The sequence below is a fragment of the Manis pentadactyla genome, chromosome X, assembly GCF_030020395.1.
Source record: "Manis pentadactyla isolate mManPen7 chromosome X, mManPen7.hap1, whole genome shotgun sequence".
Taxonomy (NCBI): Eukaryota; Metazoa; Chordata; class Mammalia; order Pholidota; family Manidae; genus Manis; species Manis pentadactyla.
In genome coordinates, this window is record NC_080038.1 from 6,573,652 (window position 1) to 6,594,320 (window position 20,669).

A 20,669-nucleotide genomic window follows, 5' to 3' on the forward strand; every position below is an offset into this window, starting at 1 on the left:
AATGAATTTCTACATTATTTGATTTCATTTACAAACATGCATTATGTTTGGACTTGGAGAAAAAAGACATATATAAAAGTAAAAATAAAGAAAATATGCCTTCTGTCTCAGAAGGTTATTATTTCATCATTCAGGAATATGAAGATTTCGGATGGATGAGGAAATGATGATAGAAAAACCTAGTGCCTGGCCTGCAGGGTTGCTAAGTGAACCCAGTGATGGAGGCCACACTGGTCTGTTGCTGACAATCTTAACAATTGATTCAAATTAGCACTCAGGCTGCTCTACAATCGAATCCAGTTATGGTGTGGCCACCGCAAATAGGATTTTTGGCTGCACAAAGAATGCATCTACAAAACAGCAAAACAACTGGATTTGTTTGATTAAATGAACAAAGCCATATATTTAGAGGAAGGAAAAATCAAGACAGCTATGCACAAGCTAACCTACTCACATGGGCGGTTCACAAAACGCACTCCTTCACTGAATCAAAATTTAAGCAGACTCACGAAGACTCTGAGAGATTCAACTGGAAATGAAATATTTGTGGGTACACGAAGAGACCATGAGAAACACTTGTTTGCCCATCATCAGCAAACGTTTTCTGAGTACTCACCAGGGTCTATCATGCTAACATTCCGTGGGTCCGATGCTAGTATTTTATAATCAACTGCAAATGTCACTGTGTTGAGTGCCCTTAATTCCACCATGGCACTGAATGGAAATTCACTTAAAAGAAAAAAACTCCACTGATTTGGGCGAAGTTGATAGAAGTACAACTTTTCATATACAGTAAAGGTCTAAGAGACATATATAGCACTTAATTCCTAAGATGGACGAGATTGTGTCCCATGGACCTCAACACTGGCTGCACATCACATTCAACTAACACCAAATTTCTGGAGGTGGCACTGGCCATTGCATTTTTAAAAGCTCCTTAGGTGATTCAGAAAGGCAGTAAGAGTTGAAACCATTGCTGTAGACCGATGAAACCAGAAACGGGGTGGAATGGGATACAGGCATGAATATTACTTAAAACTACACAAGTGGTTCTAAAGGGTAGCCTGCATTGAGACCAACTTCTTTACAATTTTATATAAAAGAAGTCAGGGGTGGCCTTTCAAGAAGTATTTTGGAAAGAGACCCAGTACTGCTTGGTCTCAGCTTGTGCCGTTTCGCTAGAACATGATTACAATGTGATGTTCTACCGTGTTATGGTTTCAGATGTTTCAGCTAATAAATATATATATATATAAAATATATTACACACACACACACACACACACACATATATATATATATATATATAAACATATAAGCTCCCAGTTTGTGAGGTGCTTACTAAGGATAAACACTGCTCCATGTGCTTAATTTCGATTATTTCATGCGATCCTCACCACAATTCTGTAAAGAACTGACTGGGAAGAGGTCTTTCCAAATGAACCACTGCACAGATAGGTTTTTTTCCAGAAGTTCTGCTCTCACCCAATTTTAAAGCTGATCCGTTAGACACAGCCTCCTCCAGAGGCTCTATCGATTCAACATCCTAACTGACAGGATGAGAGAATAGGTTAAGGAAAAAAATCTTTTAAATATGCACACATTAAAATCTTGACATCTTTGGAACATGTCTTTTTTAATGACTTCAACTCGGCATGTGTTTAAGGCACTCAGTAATGCCCCTGATGTAAACAAGAGCTAAAAGCAACATCCTGTAATTGCTATAGTCCACGAGAAAGAGGAACATTTACAGTTTGTATTTACAAGGAAGCCACTTGTAAACACAATTTGAGATCACTGACTTCAGTCTGACAGCACTGCCACACACAAGGTATCCAGTCCTTAGCCAGTCAAGATCACACAGACTAAGGCAGTTTGAGAAAACACGTCCTTAAAATTGAGAGCAGGAAATGTGTCAGTTACTAGTTCAATGATTTTAAGCTTCCCACCCTGGGCAGGGAAGATCTTGAGAACTAGAGTGGACCACAGACACAATTCCTTCAGCCCGTTCACTTAGACGTGGGTCACCTAGGAGCGCGAGGACTCCCCCACTCACTCATTTCTGAACTGAAAAGAGGTCACACTAGAAACTGACTTTCTGAAATTTGCGTATTTCTAAAGCCTGCTTGCTTCCTCTCTTTCTTCCTTTCCTTAGTGTAAATTGGATTAGCAGGATAGGATTAAACTGTGATTGTCCATTTGCTTTCGTTAGCTATGGTATAGATGAAATCTCATGCTTCTTTTTGCTACTCAAGGGGTATTTAGGGTCTGCAGAATGACTTTAAAGCTGAGTTAAGCAAAACTCCTTGAGAGCCATTAATACACCTCTCTGGTTGTAGCACAGAACAGACCAAATCCATATGTACATTCTTTTTGAATTATGGCCACCGTGGTTCCAATCTTTTATAATTAAGGTAAAGACCACTGGCATATGTCACTTTATTTTATTTTTTAAATAACAATTTCAGCCTTCTTTTAATAACCTAAAAAGTGGGTGATGTTTCCCAGCATATTTCTTGAACAATAATTTCATCTAAATAACTATTATGCTTCTTTCCCCAATTCACCTCTTTGCTATTTTCTAAAAGGAACCACAGAAGTTTAGAACTCAGGGTTGAACTTCAAGGAGCCTGCAACAGTGGTCTTTCCACAACAGCAAGTTGGGTGCAGTGACCACCCTGACTTCCCACACCTCCACACCAGGCTCAATCCTTAGGTCACTGAAGATCTGTGGTTCCCAAAGGGGAGCGGTTCTGCTCTTCCTCTCCCCCAGGGAACACGTGACCATGTCTGGGGACACTACTATTTGTCACAACTGGGGAAGGAAGTGCTATTGGCATCTAGAGGCTGGAGGCCAGGGATGGTGCTCAGTACCCTACAGTACACAGGATGCCCCCACAAAGAATGATCTAGGCCCAAACACCAAGAGTGCTGATGTTGAGAAACCCTGCTGTAGAAGGTCTTAGAGGTCTGTTTTCCAACCACATATTGTATGATTCCATTTACATGAAATGTCCCGAGTAGGCAAATCTATAGAGATGGAAAGCAGACGGGTGGTTGGGGAAAAGCGGGCTGGGGGCAAGGGAACTAGGGAGTGACTGCTAACGAGTATGGGGCTTCTTTGCAGGTAATGACATGTTCTGGAATTACATTGCTGATGGTTGCAAACTTTGTAAAGATACAAATAAATATTAAAACCCCTTAATTATATCCCCTAAACAGGTGAAATTTGTGATAGATAAACTATATATCAATACATTTATTAAATTTCTTTTTATAAGCTTTTGATTAAGTAGTTTTTATTTCTTACTAAGCAACAACTAATATTGTAGAGCATTTTTGAAGAGCTCTAGGTTTTCCTGGAGAATATTCTCTGGTAAAACTTTTTAAATGCAACCCTATATTTTATAGGAAAAACATCATAGATTTTATTTTAAAAATTCATCTATTTCCAGTTGTTCCCCTAATGCTATTATTTGGTCTGGGGCCCTAAGATATATTTCATTCATCTGGGAGCTAATAGGTCAGGAGCAGCTGGGACAGGGCAGAAAGCCAGGGGTCTGGCCTCTGCTCTGGCTCTCATTCTGAGGTGAAGATGGCCAAGTCATCTGACCACTCCACGCTTCAACTTCCTTACTCCTGACACGAGTCTCAGCTTCCTGGTGAACTTTCTTGTTAGAAACCCGAGAAAGCAAGGATGGTGAGAGCACTGTTCATTGCTTTATCCCTGCTAATTACGCACACCTCACCTTGCGCGGCCATTCAGGTCTCCCTCTTCCCATCAGCCATCTGCATCACTATTTTCCTCTGTAGAACCTCTGCGTCTGCCCAGCTGGTCTCCTGCACACCCAAACATGCGCTTCATTTTCCCATGTCTGTTCTTTCCAATGAGAAAGCCTTACGATGGAGCAGCCCCTACGGCTATCCAGAACCTTTGCATCCCCAAAGCCCAGCATCATTCCACCTTTCCCAAAGCCTCTGGTTCACAATGAAAACGAGCAGTTATTTTAGGTAAGGAATTCTACATTTAGCTAAGAGCATGGAGGCTCTTCATGATGTCACCTCTCGGATCTCATCCTGTACTACACCCTTGCCTTCATACCACACCAGCAGCATTAGGTTCCTGCCAGTTCACCAACACCCCAAGCACACCTCCATGTTAACGGCTTCATGCTGGCCCCCCAACCCTAGAGATGCTCAGGTGAACGCGTAGTCTCCTTCAAGCGTTTGTTTAAAACTGACCACCCTACTGAAATTTGCAACTCAGCACTTCTCATCCCCCCACCCACCTCCATTTCCTTTTCCTTAGCCTTTCTCACTTTCGAACACATCCTTCCTTTACTATATGTATTGTATCTACGTGTCTTTTACTCAGTGAGGTAGCCTATGAACTTAGAACATGGCTGTCGTTTGGAAGGTAATCGATAAATACATAAATGTGTAAAAGAGCAGAACACTGGCTGGCACTTGATAAACGTTAGCTTCATCATCAACTAACTGTATCATTGTGGGGCAACTCTTGAACTATTATTCTGCACTGTTGCCCTGTGATTAGCTTTTCATGTTCCATATTTTACATAATGTATAAAGACTGTAAGCTTCTTGAGGGTAGAGATCAATGACATGGATATACTTTTGATATGTGCCTTTTTTTTAGATGGCAATATAATTCACACACCACGAAATTCACCATTTCAGGGCATACAATTGAGAGGCTTTTAGTTAAGTCACAAAGTTGAGCAATTATCACCACTATCTGATTCCAGAACATCCCTCCCACCCCCAATATCTGAACCCATTAGCAGTGCAGTCACTCCCCATGCCTCTCTCCCCCCAGCCCCTGGCAACTATGAGTCTACTTTCTGTCTCTGCCTATTCTGGGCATTTCCTAGAAATAGAATCATATGGTCCTTTGTGTCTGGCATCTTTCACTTAGCACCATCTTTTCAAGCTTCATACAGGTTGTAGCATGAACCAGTATTTCATTCTTTTTCATAGCTAGATAATACAGCAGTGTATGGGTATCATGCCACATATTTATATGTGTCCTATGCCATGGCTGTTAGATACACAGTGAATATTTGATCATAATGATTTAAAAATTCTGCAGATGTACGAAATACTATCAAGAATAGAGTTGTCACAGGACTATGATTCTCCTAAGAGCACAGTGCTGATAAAGATGATATACGTGGTAAGATAAAAAGTGGAGATTTTATGATTCTAAAGCTTTATTAGCATTATACAGGGAAAATGTCATCTGCAGTTAAAACAAATGTGCGCTCACTCCACAGAATTCTGTGACAGGCTATTGCATCTATTTAATTTCAAGTAAAAATTCCCTATAGGAAAATGTATGTAAGCAGAACTGAACTTTGATCTTCCTCCTGATTTACTTCATTCCTCAGAATTATATCAGTTTCAGATCTAGTTAATACTCTAAGCAGACAACTATTCATGATGTGATCCTTTTGTAGAGGTTTGGAAATAATTCTCCACTGCTATTACTGCATTTTATATAATTTAGGGAAGTGATGAAGAGGATACTAGCTGGAAAGCTGCTCAGGGCTCTGTCCATGTTCCTAGAGCCACTGGCTAAAACAAGCAGTGGAATGGATACCAGAAATGACAGCACAGCCAGATGTGGTGATATCGCTGGTACTTAGGTCCCACCACATATTTCTTGTTTCCTGCGGAATCTGCAGATCATATGAAAAGAGTATTCTGACACTAAGAGATGAAAATAAAAGGCATGCTCTAAAGTGTAACAATATAAGAGTTTTTGTCTAAGAACAATAGAAGAAACTCTGCGTATCAAATCTGTGGGAATGATAATGCCAACCTCGCAGGTGGTGAACTGTTTCCTTTGTTTCTTTGAATGTGCGTCCTTTCCTCCTTGAGCAATTCTAAAATTGTCACTTTCAATATTAGAAATCATGTTTAAGAAGAGTCAAATGTACACTGAATGACATTGTCAGCTTTCCTTTACTGATGTTTTCCCATTTTTCCAGAGAATAAGCTACGTGTTCAAGAGTCAAGGACACTGGCCAAGGTCAGGCACCAGGGGTGCACGGTGGAGGTTCAGTTCTGACGGAGACTGTCCCACAGAGGCAAGGCCTCTCCAACGTCCCACATTACTTTTGTTTGGAAACTCCCATCCTCTGTAAGTGTCTGCTGAAGCCCAGTAGGAAAGTGTAACTTATTTTGGTGTCTTTTGCCCAATAAGCAGAAGTAAAAATGCTTGTTGTAACATTACTGTGTTACTTTTGTTAACACAGATGTAACTTTTTCACTCCTGACAGTTACCAGTTAATTACAACCCAAAGGGCACACTATCCATCTGCATATGATTCCCTTTATTGAAAATTGCTCCACCAGATATTTAGCAAAAGCTTACAGGACCTTTAAATTACAAGTTGCATGAACTCTTCCTTTGAGTGCTTATATTATTAAGATATTTTCTACTAGTGATCTAAAAGGGACCTTATCACTTAAGAAATATCTTTGTCTTTCATTTTATGTTCAGCTTTTTTCTCCCCGAGAATGAACATGAAAGCAAGCCAGGGTCTGTGGAAGGTAAAGCACTGCCACTGACTCATCAGTCTTGCTGAATGTGAATGAGAGATACTGTGCCCCAAACTCCTTGTATCTCCCCTGCATTTGTTCCATTCACGGATTATTTAAAAGAAATAAAATGAAATCTTGCACTCCCAGAAACCTTTAGGAATGAGTCCCTTAGACAACTGCTATTAATATTTTGGTGAACGTCTCTTCAAATGGAAAAAGGGGAGTGAGAGGGAGAGAAGAGGAAGAGGAGGAGGAAGAGGAGGCGGCGAATCCTTTTAGAGAAAGAGGATTTAAAAAATCTATTTTCCCCTTTAACTATGTGTCACAAACATCTTTCTTATGTCAACACGCACAGACACCCCCATTTTTGAATAGCATATGTGCCATCGTTGATTTGAACCAGCCCTAACTAGTAGACATTTTGTTTTGAATGTTCATAAACACCTCTATCTACTTTATATTGTCCTTGGAAACGGCAGGCACTGGCTAAATGAAATCTTTCCCTGATGATTCAGTTTGCACATAGCAGCTAATGCACAATCACTGCAGAAGCAGAAAGTATAGGACTTCAGGGGAAAGACTGAGGTGGCCTTATTTACAATTAATACGCCCCTTCCCGATCCAAGCCGGTTGGAATACTCCGGATGGCCTGCCTTTTCCAGAGCCCCTGGAGCCTTCTGGTGTTGCTGCTCTCTCTCCCCTCCTCCTCACATCCACAAACACAGACGCAGACGCAGTGTGTCAGCTTCCTGAAGGTGAGAAGGGTGATTGGTTCCAACACCTATTCCCAGCATTCTCTGCCCCAGCTCAGCATGGAGAATTCCTCTAGAGGCTGTGGAGAGTTTGAGAACTGGACCACTGTCCATTTATCTTTGTGCTCTAAGGCCAGTGACTGTGTTGGGCACATACCAAGTGTGGGATAGTGGCTGTTGAAGTTATAGCACAAATTTGGCCTTTGAGGGATATGTTCAGGGCTTATGACCCTAGGACCATGTCCCTTTACTGTATAGCTGCTTTATTTCCTGTCGCTCCACTAATAAGTTTCCTCTTTTCATGCCACGTGCAGCTTGCTGAACCTGTCACCACCTTTGATCATCACCACTTTGAATTATCATCACAAAGCTTTTCCTTTTCCTTACATGTGTCTTTCTTCTTCCTGGCTCCTTACCTCTGTTACTGCTCTTTGTATACTTTTTGGCCCAAGTCTACTCACTTACTAAATGTCATTAGCCAGTAAAAGATCTCTCTTTTTTTTGTTTCATAGCTTCAAGCAACCAGCCATAAAATGTAGTTAATTCCATATTCTGGAGTAGGTCCTGATAAATAAATAAAGTATGTGAATATGGGTGAGAGAGGGTTTTTTGCTGTTACTCTTTTGAAATTATTCCTTGAGCTAAACTGATTCTAGAAGCCCAAGAATCTAATAATAACAATAAAGCTTTATTGCATTAAGCAAATAAACACAGTCACAGATTAAAAAATCAAGTAATCTGTCATAGTATATTTGGTTATAATATATTACAATTTGAACTAACAGGTTAGAGCCAAATGTGATAAGGATATTAAGGATAATAGATTATAAACCTCTTACAACGCCTCCCTTTCCTAGGCCTTTATCAGAGGCCATTTGCATGAAAGTCCATAGGAACTTGACTGCGATGCTGAGTTATCTGTCTTAGCTGTTCAAAAGGCCCACCTAGACAGCTGCAAGAGTTCTTTGTCTAAGGAGAATCCAGAAAGATCAAGGACATTTTTATATTTTCTTAATGTGATGGATAACTTCTCTACATTTTCATCAACTAAGTGACACATTTACCTAATACCTGTATTGTCAAAGAGATTTTTCTAGGTACCAAAGAGCTCCAAGGAAGTGGGAGACACAATATGTGACTTAGAAGGGTTGCAAAGGGGAGTCAGTGTGTTTACTGGCACCAGTGGTGGTGTACCTGCGCTCTGAACAGGGTTCAGCTCCACCCCAGCTTAAGGAATGATACTTTCTTATAAGTAAATGTCTACAGAAGAAACATTTGCAAGCTGACTTTGGCTCTAGTTACTTAAGAATACTCATTCTTGAAATTATTTCAGTATATTGGACAATCCTAGGCCTGCTTTAAAAGAAGATTAAGAGTTGAGTTCCTATAGATGGTCAGAAAGGCTTCCGGAACTCATCACACCTGACTTATCCAAATATTACCCACATACCCCCACCCCTGCTATAAACAGGAAGTTAAGCAAGAGGGAAAAACCCCCAAACAATACAAAACAAAACATCCTTCCCACAGTCAAAAAATCAAGGCCACAAGACGGAAATTTTTGAGCTTTTCTCCAAAGGGAGGGTCCCGGATGAACACTGCTTACGGCCTCCCTCTCCTTGCAGTCCCCACACACACTCCTAGCAAGCTTGGGTAGAGTCCTTTCCAGCACACTGTAAATTAGAAGCAGCAAATCAGAAGGGGAGAAGCTGCAAGCAAAGCAACCCGGGAAGAGCAAAGTACGATGAGCTGCAATGCGAGAAAAAGAATAACTGCTACAAAATATGGGCAAGGGCATTTAAAAACATTTATCAAGCACCACACAGAAATCATACATATATTTAAATTTACATATATGTATACATAAATGTGTTGTTGTTGAGTGCCTACTGTTTGTCTGAGGCCAGGCCTTGCAGGGATGAAGGCCTTTAAGTCATGCTTCCTCTCAGAGCTTGAGACTGCTTCGGCTCTTGACAGCCATGGCCTCTCTTTATTGTAAGTATTTGAGCCCAAATGAAGGGGTGTAATAGCGCTGGGTCAGATTCTTGCCGCCTTGGATTACCCCATGCTTTCCTCATCTCTGAACACTGGCAGATAGGAACCATCTGGTTCCTGAGTGTGCCAAAGAGTAGAAGGCCTCCCAGCCTGAGGTCCTTCCACACAAACGGCTTGCTTTGCAGCCTCTGCTTGATCCTACAGGGCTCAGGAGGGACCTGGAACAGCTAGTTCTGGGTCAGAAGGTACCCTGATATGTTATTTTTATAGACTTTTCTTGTACCCTCCTCCTTCCCACTAAGTAAGAATGGGAACCTATAATTTAAGGGTGTTCATTCAGTTATCATTTTGGAGACAAGTTTTTAGAAACAGTGATAAATTCATGCATGTATTTTCTCCCTATAGTAACCAAACGGTCTCAGGTTCATAGGTATTCAACACATATATTTGGAACTAATGTGTAAGTGAATGAAGACATAGTCCAGGGTCATATTGTCACAGTTGTTGAGAGATATTGCCATAGAGGAAAATATTTCATGCTTATAACCCATTTTTAAAATAGTGATTATGTTAAAAAGAGAAGAAAATATTTGACATCAGAAAGCAAGAAAAACAAGAACACAAATGCTGTGAAAATATTATAGCCTCTACATAACAAAATAAGTATTCAATCTAGTAAATTCTGTTTCATAAAGTCAACTTATTCACAAATGAAATAATTGCTTATAGGAAACAATTGTCAATTGAAATTCTGTTTTCTTCCCAAAGCATTGAGTAACTTTTAAACTGCATATGTGGAAGAGATTTCAAGCAGAGAGATCTGGATTTTAATACTCTATGACTCAAGATATGCAATGGGGGACAATAAATAGAAAGAACCACATCATTTCAGCTGTATTTGTCATCAAGGCCTGAACCAGTGTCCATGGTGAATTGGCACTAACTCCCTATCCAGTGGACCACAGAAATTAAGGCCACAATAAAGGATCTGCTGATCCTTGCGGCCAAATATATGATCCCTCATTCTTGAAAGGTGAAACAGTAATGAAATAGATCTTGTGAAACTACAAGACCACTAACAGTTCACCGTGACTTAATTAGGAGAGATTAACCACAGCTTTGTAGGAAAAAATATGTCCTAAATCTTTCCAGGCACTCTAATACATGTAATGAAATAAAATAGGAAAAAGAATCGAAAAAGAATATAATATGATCTATATTTTCCTTCTTCTTCCTCCTGTTTTACCGCCTTGCAGTACACCTCCCACCCCGCCCCTTCCCCATCCAAGCAATTCCCCTCAAACCCGTTCTGCAACTTTCTTCAAAGGGAATCTTGCCTCTGATACATGATTCACCAATAAAAATATTCATAAATAAGTGCAAACCCTGGACACAATTGGCTTTTAGAACTATATTCTATGTTTGTTTTCATTCACACATTTTGCCTGTTACAAGTTTCCACTTTCTTCTTTGCAATTTTTCGCTGTCTCATGATTAAAAGGTCAACCTTTCTCCACAATGGTTCTTCATTCCTTACTAATTCATCCCCAAAGATCACCTTACAATCTTATTTATTAGCATTTTTAAAACATTTACTGTGTGCCAAGTGATGAGGTCAGAGAGGATTGCATTTCCCCCAGAGATGTCTCTCATTCATTTACACACTCATTCTCTTAGGTAGGTTTTATCATTATCCTCATTTTACAGATGAGGAAATTAAAGCTCAGGTAGGCTATGTATCTTGTCAATGGTCCCTCACCCCTTGGGGAAGCTTGGGTCAGGACCCACGCAAGTCTAAGCCTCCAGCTCTTCATAATACTTCATTGCCTTTCATGGATATTTTGTCCTTGAATGTAATTTAGCCAATGTGGAGCATCTATATAAACACATATATACGTATACAAACTTGAAAGATATTATTTAAGTACTCAAAGAGATCTGGCTACACCTCCAAGAGTATCTGGGTATATATTCAGTATTTCCTTTATTGATCTAATATTGATGGACAACTCATTTAGCTACCTCCTATCACTTGTTGCAAGATCCTAGAATAAAAGAAAAGATCCATATGCTTTTCTAAGGTAGAAAAGTAAAAGACATTTGGCTGGATCAGAGATCCTCTTAGATAGAGAAGGGCTTGGTTTGGTTGTTTAAGCAAAGGGGAGGCTGCTGAGGACATGGGGACAATGCAACCCCAGGGGCAGTAAAGAGGCTCTGAAAACGAAAGAGGGAGGAACTTGGATTGCTTCTAAGACAATGTGGGATTGGGCCAAAAGGATGAGAAGGATGTGGGCAAAGAAGGGCCATCCTATAGAGGGAGGCTGAGTTGCCATATGGGCCAGGGAGCCAGGGCAATGTCCCCTGTGGCATGAACATTTATTTGCAAGGATCAAAATACATTTTTGTTCCTTGCCTTGTCCTTCAGATCCTCAGTAGGAGTTTTGCCCCTGTGATGACCTTGAGCTCATGGCTGCCTGGATGGCAGATGAGTTGCAGGCTGGGGCCAGGGAGAAGGGATGTTGCCCCCTGTTTTGGTGGACACCAGAATGGTGATAAAGAATGGCCACAGGGAACAGAGAAAATACCTTCAACGGAAGTAGAAAACAGAGCACTGGTGGTCCCAAAACTATGATCTCTCAGAGAAATATTGGGGACATTTTGGAGGTTTTTATCAGAAAAGGGATTTGAATCAATTTATTGTGATCTCAAAGGGCAGGGGAACCCTAACAGGACATGTTGATTACACCATAGAAACTCAGCCCTCTAACTTGTCTTTCTTTGCAATGGACAATGTTGTGTTTGCTAGAACCAGGGCACAGACAATGACATAGCTGTTTCTTAACAGTAAATTTGAATACATCACCATGTGCAGTCAACTTGCTTGCCAACTTAAGAACAGCCTGATGAAATATTCTGCCTGTTAAACCTATCATTGCCACAATGAAAGACTCTGTAGGCACTAATCACAACATGCAGCCTTATGTTCGATCATAGCTTTTAAAAATTGATGATATAGGGATTTGTACTTATACTCAATGCGTTTTTCCTTCAGAAACCTGATTGGCTGTTCTAGGTGCTGTGAATAACATAAATTGAGTTCTTAGTTGGGAGAAATCAAAAGAATCAAGCATCCCTGAGTCTCAGACAGAAACTTACTTTGCATATATGTATTCAAAATGTATGAGGATTTTATTCATAATTTGGTATTCTTCCTATCGTGCTTATTTATTTTTCTGCATTTCATGTTCAAGAGATGCAAGTGTATTCTGCATTTGTAATACTTTATGCTGTCAATGTTCTATTACTTCTTCAGTTGCTCCATAATTTAATTAGACTCTGACCACTTAAATGAATCATTTTACTTTCCAATACAGCAAAGTGCTTGCTTACATTATTTTATACTTTAGTTTCAGAATCTACTTTTTAGAGCCAAATTTCTCAGCAAAATATTTATTTTAATTACTTGCTAATTAAGATAAAAAATAATTTTTTAACAGGCTGTGAGCCACTACTTTGAAAAACATTGTATCTAATTACATCAAATAGAACATCAACTAAATGATTTTTCTCATTAATTCAAACTTGAAAAAAAAACAGATTTAGGAGGTACAAAATGTCTGTGTACTTTCAGAGCCAGCATTATTACACATGATGTTCACTTTCTATGCAAAATCTACGATCTTTCTGATAATTTTCGAAGTCAATAATTTGTACCACAAAGCAATGTGCATGTTTTCGGATTGCCTGTCCTGCTTCATGTCCCAAGGGTCTTATTTGTGGAATAATTACAGTGCGGTATCAAACAAAAGGAAAATGCCAATGACTAGATATGACATCTTTTAAGTAGAAGTCATTCAAAATTCACGAAATAATCACAGAATATTAGCGCCGTCCTCTCCCTTCTGTTCATCCACATCTTTTGCTCCACATCTAGACCTCAGAGATGTTACCTGAGAGGCTTGCCTGTAGTCATCCCAGTTGGAGCCCCTGCAACTTCACTCCACTCCTTCCTTACTCCATTTTGGCAAATTATTTAATGTCTTTTCTCAGATGATTAGTTTTTATTCTCAACAGTAGCAACGCTCAGGAAGATTGTAGAAAAAAATGTTTCTGTTAGTTCTGCTTATAAAATTATCAAATACTGTGCTCCTTGATTTTCTCAACTTTTAGAGTCAACTCAATTCTTTTGGCTGTTAATTATAAGCTACACTTAGCTTCTACGACTCTATAGGCTACACAGGTATAGGCAAATGCCATGCACAATCACGTAACGATGGATCATTCATGTCCCTACAACTTGTTCAGCTCTCAACCTAAATGAAAAGCATCTTTATCACTACTGTGACTCCAGAAACAAGGAAGTGGGCTGAGGACTGGAAATCATGTAGGAATGAAGTAACCTCACAAAGAATAGCCCCATCCTTTTTACTAGCAGCTGACTAATACAAATTATATGGGTTTTATGAATTATTAATTATGTCCATATTTGCAGAGAGATAAGAAAAGTGGGTGTTGACTTATATTTCAGGGCCATCCAGAAATGGGGATCTGGATTTTATCTGCCTGCCTCCTGGGAGCAGCCTTCGCTATGCCCGTGAGTAAAACAGCAGCTGTACAAGTCAATGTCCAACTACACAGGCTTGGAAATAAGAGTCTGCCCTACTGTTGGTAAGCATTCGAGTTTGAAACAGTAAAAGATCAGAAGTCCTCAAATGTCTCTGTGTTTAAGAAACACTTTGAAATGCTTGTTATACAAAAAAAAACTTGATTCTCAGATGCTTCCACAGAAATTCTGATTCAGTGCCACTGCGGTGGGGCCTTGGACTCTGAATTTTAACAAACCTTCCAGGAGATTCTGCTGAAGCAGTTAGCATGTAAATATCACCGCCCAGCTCTAGATGGAGAAAACTTCTGGAAGAGACCTTGAAAGGCTTCCAAAAAAGTTCTTCATTGCCATAGGCAAATGCTACAAAAATGCCAGTTTTCTCTAAAACTCAATTTCTCACAAGTGTCCAAATCTCTTCCTGCCCTTCAAACTCCACTGCTGTTATCCTTTGGACTGCAAGATTTCTGTGTTAGGAATTCCCTTCTTGAACCAACTCCTCTCCTCAGAGGCCGCCTTCCTTCGGGCGCACCTACTAAGTGCAACTTCCCTGCGGCTCCAGAGCCCTGTCTGTGCCCAGTACGTACGGATATAGTTTACATTCAGAGGTGCCAAGGACCAACAAGTCTGATATTCTCTCTAGATGCAGGTACATAAGGTCAGAGAGCTGAGATCACATGCAGGCAAAGCAGGATCCATCTGCTTTTTGGTGGCATTAAGAGCAGTTGAGACAACCAGAAGCCAGAAAAGCTTGCATATCTGCCCCCTCTCTTCCTCTCTTACCCACAAGACCCAGTTGCTGTGCTCTGCCTCCCTGACATCCCGCATTATGGCAATTCTTCGTCCCCTGAGGCTTCCCTGCATTACAAATTCAGTCACTTTTCTACTCCACAACTCAACACCCCTGCCCTGCTCTCCGAGGACTTACACCCACAAGGTGTAGGAAAAGCAGTTACCTATCCTGCTAAAATAATTCACACTCAGATGAGAACAAATTAAACACTATTATGAAATATGAGCACTTAAAAACAATAGAGCCTTAATGAGCTTGCTGTCTGAGAGGTTCTGCATGATTCTCTCTCTCCCCAGCTCTGGGGCCAACCAGAATTCCACAATGCAGGCATCAGTCACTTGACCTCCACTTTTGATGGACAGACAGTCCTGGGTTAGACAATTATTCAGATAGTATTTTTATTTTGAACTTAAATTTTTTTCTGCCATACAGGAGAGCATGGAGAAGATGAGGAGTGACTCTATAGCATTTTACTATGCTGATGGACAGAGACTGCAATGGGGTGTGTGTGGGAGGGGCTTGATAATATGGGTGAATGTTGAAACCACAATGTTGTTCATGTGAAACCCTCATAAGATTGTATATCAATGATACCTTAATTAAAAAAAAATTCTGCCATAAAAACATTGACAGAATAATGAGCCCAAACTTCATAAGTCAACTCTTTCATTTTCCATAGGATTTATAATGTTTCCACTGTACTGCACCTATCTTGTTCTGTCATCAATAATTCCCCTGTAGTTGGTTCATTACTGTTGATGCGTTATTTACTTTTCATGCCAATTATGAGGAATGTCCTTGATACTTAAGCACTTATCCACCTCCTGATCTGTAAGGGAAGGTTTGTGAGACAGTTCTCTTCTTGTTACTATTTTGTAATTGTGTGGGAGAAACATCTCTCTCTTCCCAACATGGAGTGAGTTTCATCAAGAAGTGGAATAGTGGGTAGGAGAGAGTAGGATGAACTGACCACATGGAGGGGTGTCCAAAGATCACTGGAGGATGTGCACTGATTTCTGATTCCAGGTCTCCCACCATAAGACTACAACCCCTGGGAAAGTCATTCAGTTGGTCTGGACCTTTTTAAAACAAGACAGCTTCTCTCCTACCCAGCATACATGTTCAAACTAAAAGAAAACCTCAAATGTATTCTGCACTACACAGTTTTTCTAAAAAGTAGTTTCAGTCTCCCTTAATGTGAACAATTGCTTATTGACTCAATCTCTTCTCTCTCTCTTCTTCTCCTCTTCCTTTTTCTTCTTCTTTTCCCCTTCCTATAAAAGCTCCCACCTCATCCGGGGGACCCTGGTTATATCAACTTCAGCTATGCGGTAATTTTTCTCTTTACTGATTTTGACCATTGTTGGAGTTCATGCCCTGGGCTCTGTAAAGAATAGTGTGTTGATTCTACATTCAAGATGTTCCTTAGTTCCCACTACCAGCTTCCTGCTTAAGCCCTGATGGGTCATCTCAAGCCTGCATTGCCCCAGCACATTCCTACCTGGACTTCTCTAACTCGGTCTCTTCTCCTTATATGGTTATAAAATTATCCATTGTGAACTGCCAGTCAGGGAGGGTGCATGATAGGGAAGAAAGTGAACTCTGGCTGGACAGCTTTGTTCTAATCCACCCCGTAGAATGTGGAGAATCAGGTAAGATGTTATTTAAGACCCTTTCCAGCTATAAAACTCCTGATTCTCATTTGCCTTTACTGAAAAATTGGTGACCAAGTGGTCCATGAGACATTCTGCAGAGCAATGGAAAGCGTGAGATTTCTGGAAACCAGGTTTGAGGCTCAGCTTAACCATACTAACCATGCAACCTTGGGCAAATCATTTCTCTTTTTGGAACTTTGGTGTTCTCATTTGGAGAAGGGAAATAATCATAATACCCACATTTCAAAATACCGTCTGGGGAGCAAAATAGTTGAGCAATAGAAAAGGTACTTTGTCAAGTATAAGTTGAGCACAGTTAATAACTGTCTGTTGTACTGATCTCAAATGCTCTAGTACTATTTGAAGGAGTCCCTGGATCTGTGGCTACCAGGGTATATGCTATGTAGAAAGGAATGCCTTTCATGGGTTCAGGTGGCCATCTGTGAGTCTGTTTCCTCAGAGAAGCTGAGGAAAAGTGTTAATGACAATGAGAGCCAAATTTTCTGTTAAACTTTAAAACGCTGACATATTTGACCAGAAAATCTGTGTTTCTAAGATGAGGGACAGTGTTTCTGCATCTTTTATTTCTTTCATTGTGACAGCAAATCATTAATTGTGCCCCGTTAATTTTTCTGCTTTGCTCTTACAAAGAAGAGCAGGAGCTGTGGAATTAAGCAGATTATGACTTTGCAACCTCAGCCAGGCTCAGGAACTTCTAGATCTTCATGACCTTGTCTATAAAAATGAGGGTGATGATACTTCCCTCAGAGTATGTGAGGAAACATGAAAAACGTGTGTGACGGATATAACATGGTGCCAACAACTAGGAAGCCCCTAACACAGATCTACCGGAGTCTTTCTTCTGTAGAATTGATATTTTCAGGCTATCAATATTGACAGGGTTGCATTAGTGAATCTATATTTCATGTAACTAAATTAAAACAAATGTGTTCTAATGTCTGTTTCTCTTAAGGTGCTGACCTCTCTGAAGTGGTACCAGAGCATAAGGCAGCCAGAATACAGATTTTTTTTGTTCTTTATTCCCTTAAAATATTCAGCATGCATTTCAATTCGCTTTTAAGTGAAATAATACATCTATGCCACATGCAGGTATTTATGGGAAATCTAGTTTCTAAAAGTCGTATCTGTGTACACAGTAGGGAATTCTTGCACAGGAAAAAATGAATAAATACCTATACTGTCAAAATGACAAGGAAAGCATTGCCACTTCTCCAGCTGCAAGTCAACGGAGCTAATGGTAAACCTGACTCTCTGCTTCTCACCGGTACCCTTCCTATGGATACGAACCCATGGGTGGATGGCTGCACCACCAAATCATTCCCGTGCTGTCCCAGCAGAATCCCCCGAATCACACCCTGCAGCCTCATCACCACACCCCCGTGGTGCCAGCTCAGCAGCCTGTAGTCCCCCAGCAATCAGTGATGCCAGTTCCTGGCCAACATTCTAGGACTCTGACCCAACTCCACCAGGCAAACCTCCCTCTACACCCCCAGCAGCCCTTCCAGCCTCAGCCCCTGCCGCCACAGCCACCTCTGCCTCCGATGTTCCCCATGCAGCGTCCCCCGTGCTTCCTGACCTGCCTCCAGAAGCTTGGCCAGCAACAGACAAGACCAAGCGGGAGCGAGTGCTGAGTATACCTTGAAGCCACTAGAACATCTGTGAGAATAGTAAAGCAAAACTGTCCCCTAGAGTCTAAGTTCTCGAACAATCTAGGGTCTAGAGTTTCAGTAACCAGAGGTCAATGACTCTGTTAGTACACACATGCGTTGTAACTTTATATTATAAATGATTTTATCCAAATGGCTTAGTAATTAAGACCATAGCTTTTACGGTGGGTTTAAATTCTATGAATATTTTTAAATCCAACCAGAATATATATTACTGAAACCCATTAATTTTAAGAACAATAGTATAAGGGAACATCATTTCTCCTTATCTTTCAAGGATTTGACTAGCAAGAATAGTCTAGAATTGCACCAAAGATGAAAGAGAGTAATTTTGGGGAGTGAAAGGATGCAAATACTTGAACAGGTTACAAAAGGTAGGTAGGAAATCTCTTTAAAGACAGAAAGGAAGATCACCTGTCCAAAGTGGTTTTTAATCTAATTTGGAGGAAGCTAAGCTAGACAAACTATTAGATTCCTTTTCAGTGCTGGGATGCTAAGCTTTCAGCAAGATGTCTTCACAATTATGCACAAAATCTTCCACCACAGAAAATTCTTTCAAGAGTGGGAAATTATCAATACAACAAATGACCCTTATCCATACCCATAAACCCTTACTTCTGTGTGTATGAGGTTATAGAATTCTACAGTGTGTATGTATCCAAATGTACTCCCAAGTTATAAATGCTATTGATGATTTTCTACTAAGAAGCAGGGATGGGTGGGGTGGAAATGACCTGGATGGGGAGTTAGGAGACCTGGGTTCCAGTTCTGGCTTTGATCCCAAAGAGGGGACGGTATTGTACAAGTTACTTCAAATTTATGGGTGCTTTCCCTTCTTGAAAGTGAGAGAAAAAAAGTCACAAAATCAGATTATTTTCAAGCTTCTGTCCAAGTACAAATACCAGTTTCCCAATAAAAAAATTATAATATATGCCATATATGGCTTCACAATTATGAGCATATTTATGGAGTATATAGGGCAGAATTTTTGGAAATTGATTGTATCTCAAATAACCTGGTGCTTATAGTTGATTATTCTAGTCACGTACATGTTCTTCTTTATACAAAAAAATCCATTTATTTATTTCTGTTAATAATTAAGGTCATGAACTTTATAATGTATTCACACCTTGCTAGAACTGTTTATAGAACAGTAACTTTGGCCAGGTAGTTTGAACTCTTTAAAAACTCCTATGAAAATTAGAGTATAAATATCGATAGCTCCTTTGAGTTGCTCTGTCGAAAATAAAACAAAGAGATGAGCTCATAGCCTGGCATACAGGAGGCACTCAGTAAAAGGTGGCAATTGTTATTTTACTATTAATGAATAGTTTTCTGTGTCCTGAAGGCAGAGGCCTCCCTCCCCGACACCTCCTATTAATGACAATGAAATAACAAAGCAACTGCAAAAATTTATTATAGAGTTCAGCTCAAATGGTTTTATGTTGTTTTGGCAAAAGGGCAGCCATATGTGTTATTGTAAATGGCAGGCACTCGCAGGAATATCTGTAAATTATTTTGGCTGTTCCTTCTGCTGTTGTTTTTCAGGATTAAAAGATCGGAAAATAGCTATTCTTGAATAAAGGAGGAACTGCTCATTTACACCGACAAATTGACCATTCTGCAGGCAAATGAGGACTGTATTTCTTCATAGAGAAAATTTAAGTTAGGCTATCTCAAATCTTGTAAAAAGCAGATGTTTATGCAGTAGTTATAATAGTTGACAAAGTGAAATTATGAACAAGTACAGTCGCTAAACCAGAACCAAAGGAAGGGAAGTTTATATGAAGAATTCTTTACATTGAAAAAGATAAGCTCTTGAGAAACATTTATGTTACAAAACACATCAAGACTTGGCACACTGGCTTTAAACTTCCTACTACATTAGTAACCAAAACCTGGTCTTTTGATCTCATTCTATTGAAAAAGATTTTTAAAATGAAATTATGTGATATGCATAATAATGTACTGAATTTTCAGTTATTGAGGTAATTTGTTTTCCTAAGAACACTTTTATTAAATGGAACTTCAAATACAGAATCACGGATTTTATATACAAGTCATTTCTTTCACTTCATAACCTTTAAGATGATAAATTCTCCTGGGTAGTCTTCAAAATTTTAACAGATGCATGAAATGGACTCAATACAAGTTTTCTTTCCCACTTGTATTTATATTTAAATCCTTTCTTCCTTCTACACCCACACAGAATGTAAACAGTCTTTTTAGAGTTTATATCACACAGCACCCACAGTAACTTAATGCCAGTACCTTTATGATTAAGGCCCCTTAATCATTTTTCTGGAATGAAGAAACAGAACTTTACTAGGAGAGTGTCGCTATTCAAACAAATAACGTGATTTTAAAGAATTTAGATTCAATAAAAAAGTAAGCAAGCATTTAATCAATGGGCATGGGCCAATTCTAATCAATTTGGTAAATACTAATCACCCCTTAGGGCAAGGCGTGATCCCATGTTCTGGTGAAAAACAGGAAGCCCCTGTCCTTAGAGAATCTGGAATCTACCAAAAGGATGAAATAATCTCACAAATAGTAAGAGAAGCTAATAGCATTTAGCACTATGACAGAAGTATAGTCAATATGCTCTGGCGAGTA

General features: G+C 39.8%; 2 protein-coding genes across 6 annotated transcripts in view; one reads left to right on the forward strand and one right to left on the reverse strand.

Moving 5' to 3' along the window:
- The window catches only part of ARHGAP6 (Rho GTPase activating protein 6), a 430,489-nt gene that overhangs the window by 103,970 nt on the left and 305,850 nt on the right, over positions 1 to 20,669 (reverse strand). The gene's annotated exons all lie outside the window — the stretch shown is intronic.
- Positions 11,579 to 18,105, forward strand: AMELX (amelogenin X-linked). The gene is given in 5 exon segments (XM_057495812.1): positions 11,579 to 13,908; positions 15,994 to 16,041; positions 17,339 to 17,370; positions 17,639 to 17,940; positions 17,943 to 18,105. Coding segments are annotated over 5 exon segments (522 nt in total). The 5' UTR covers positions 11,579 to 13,854; the 3' UTR covers positions 18,029 to 18,105.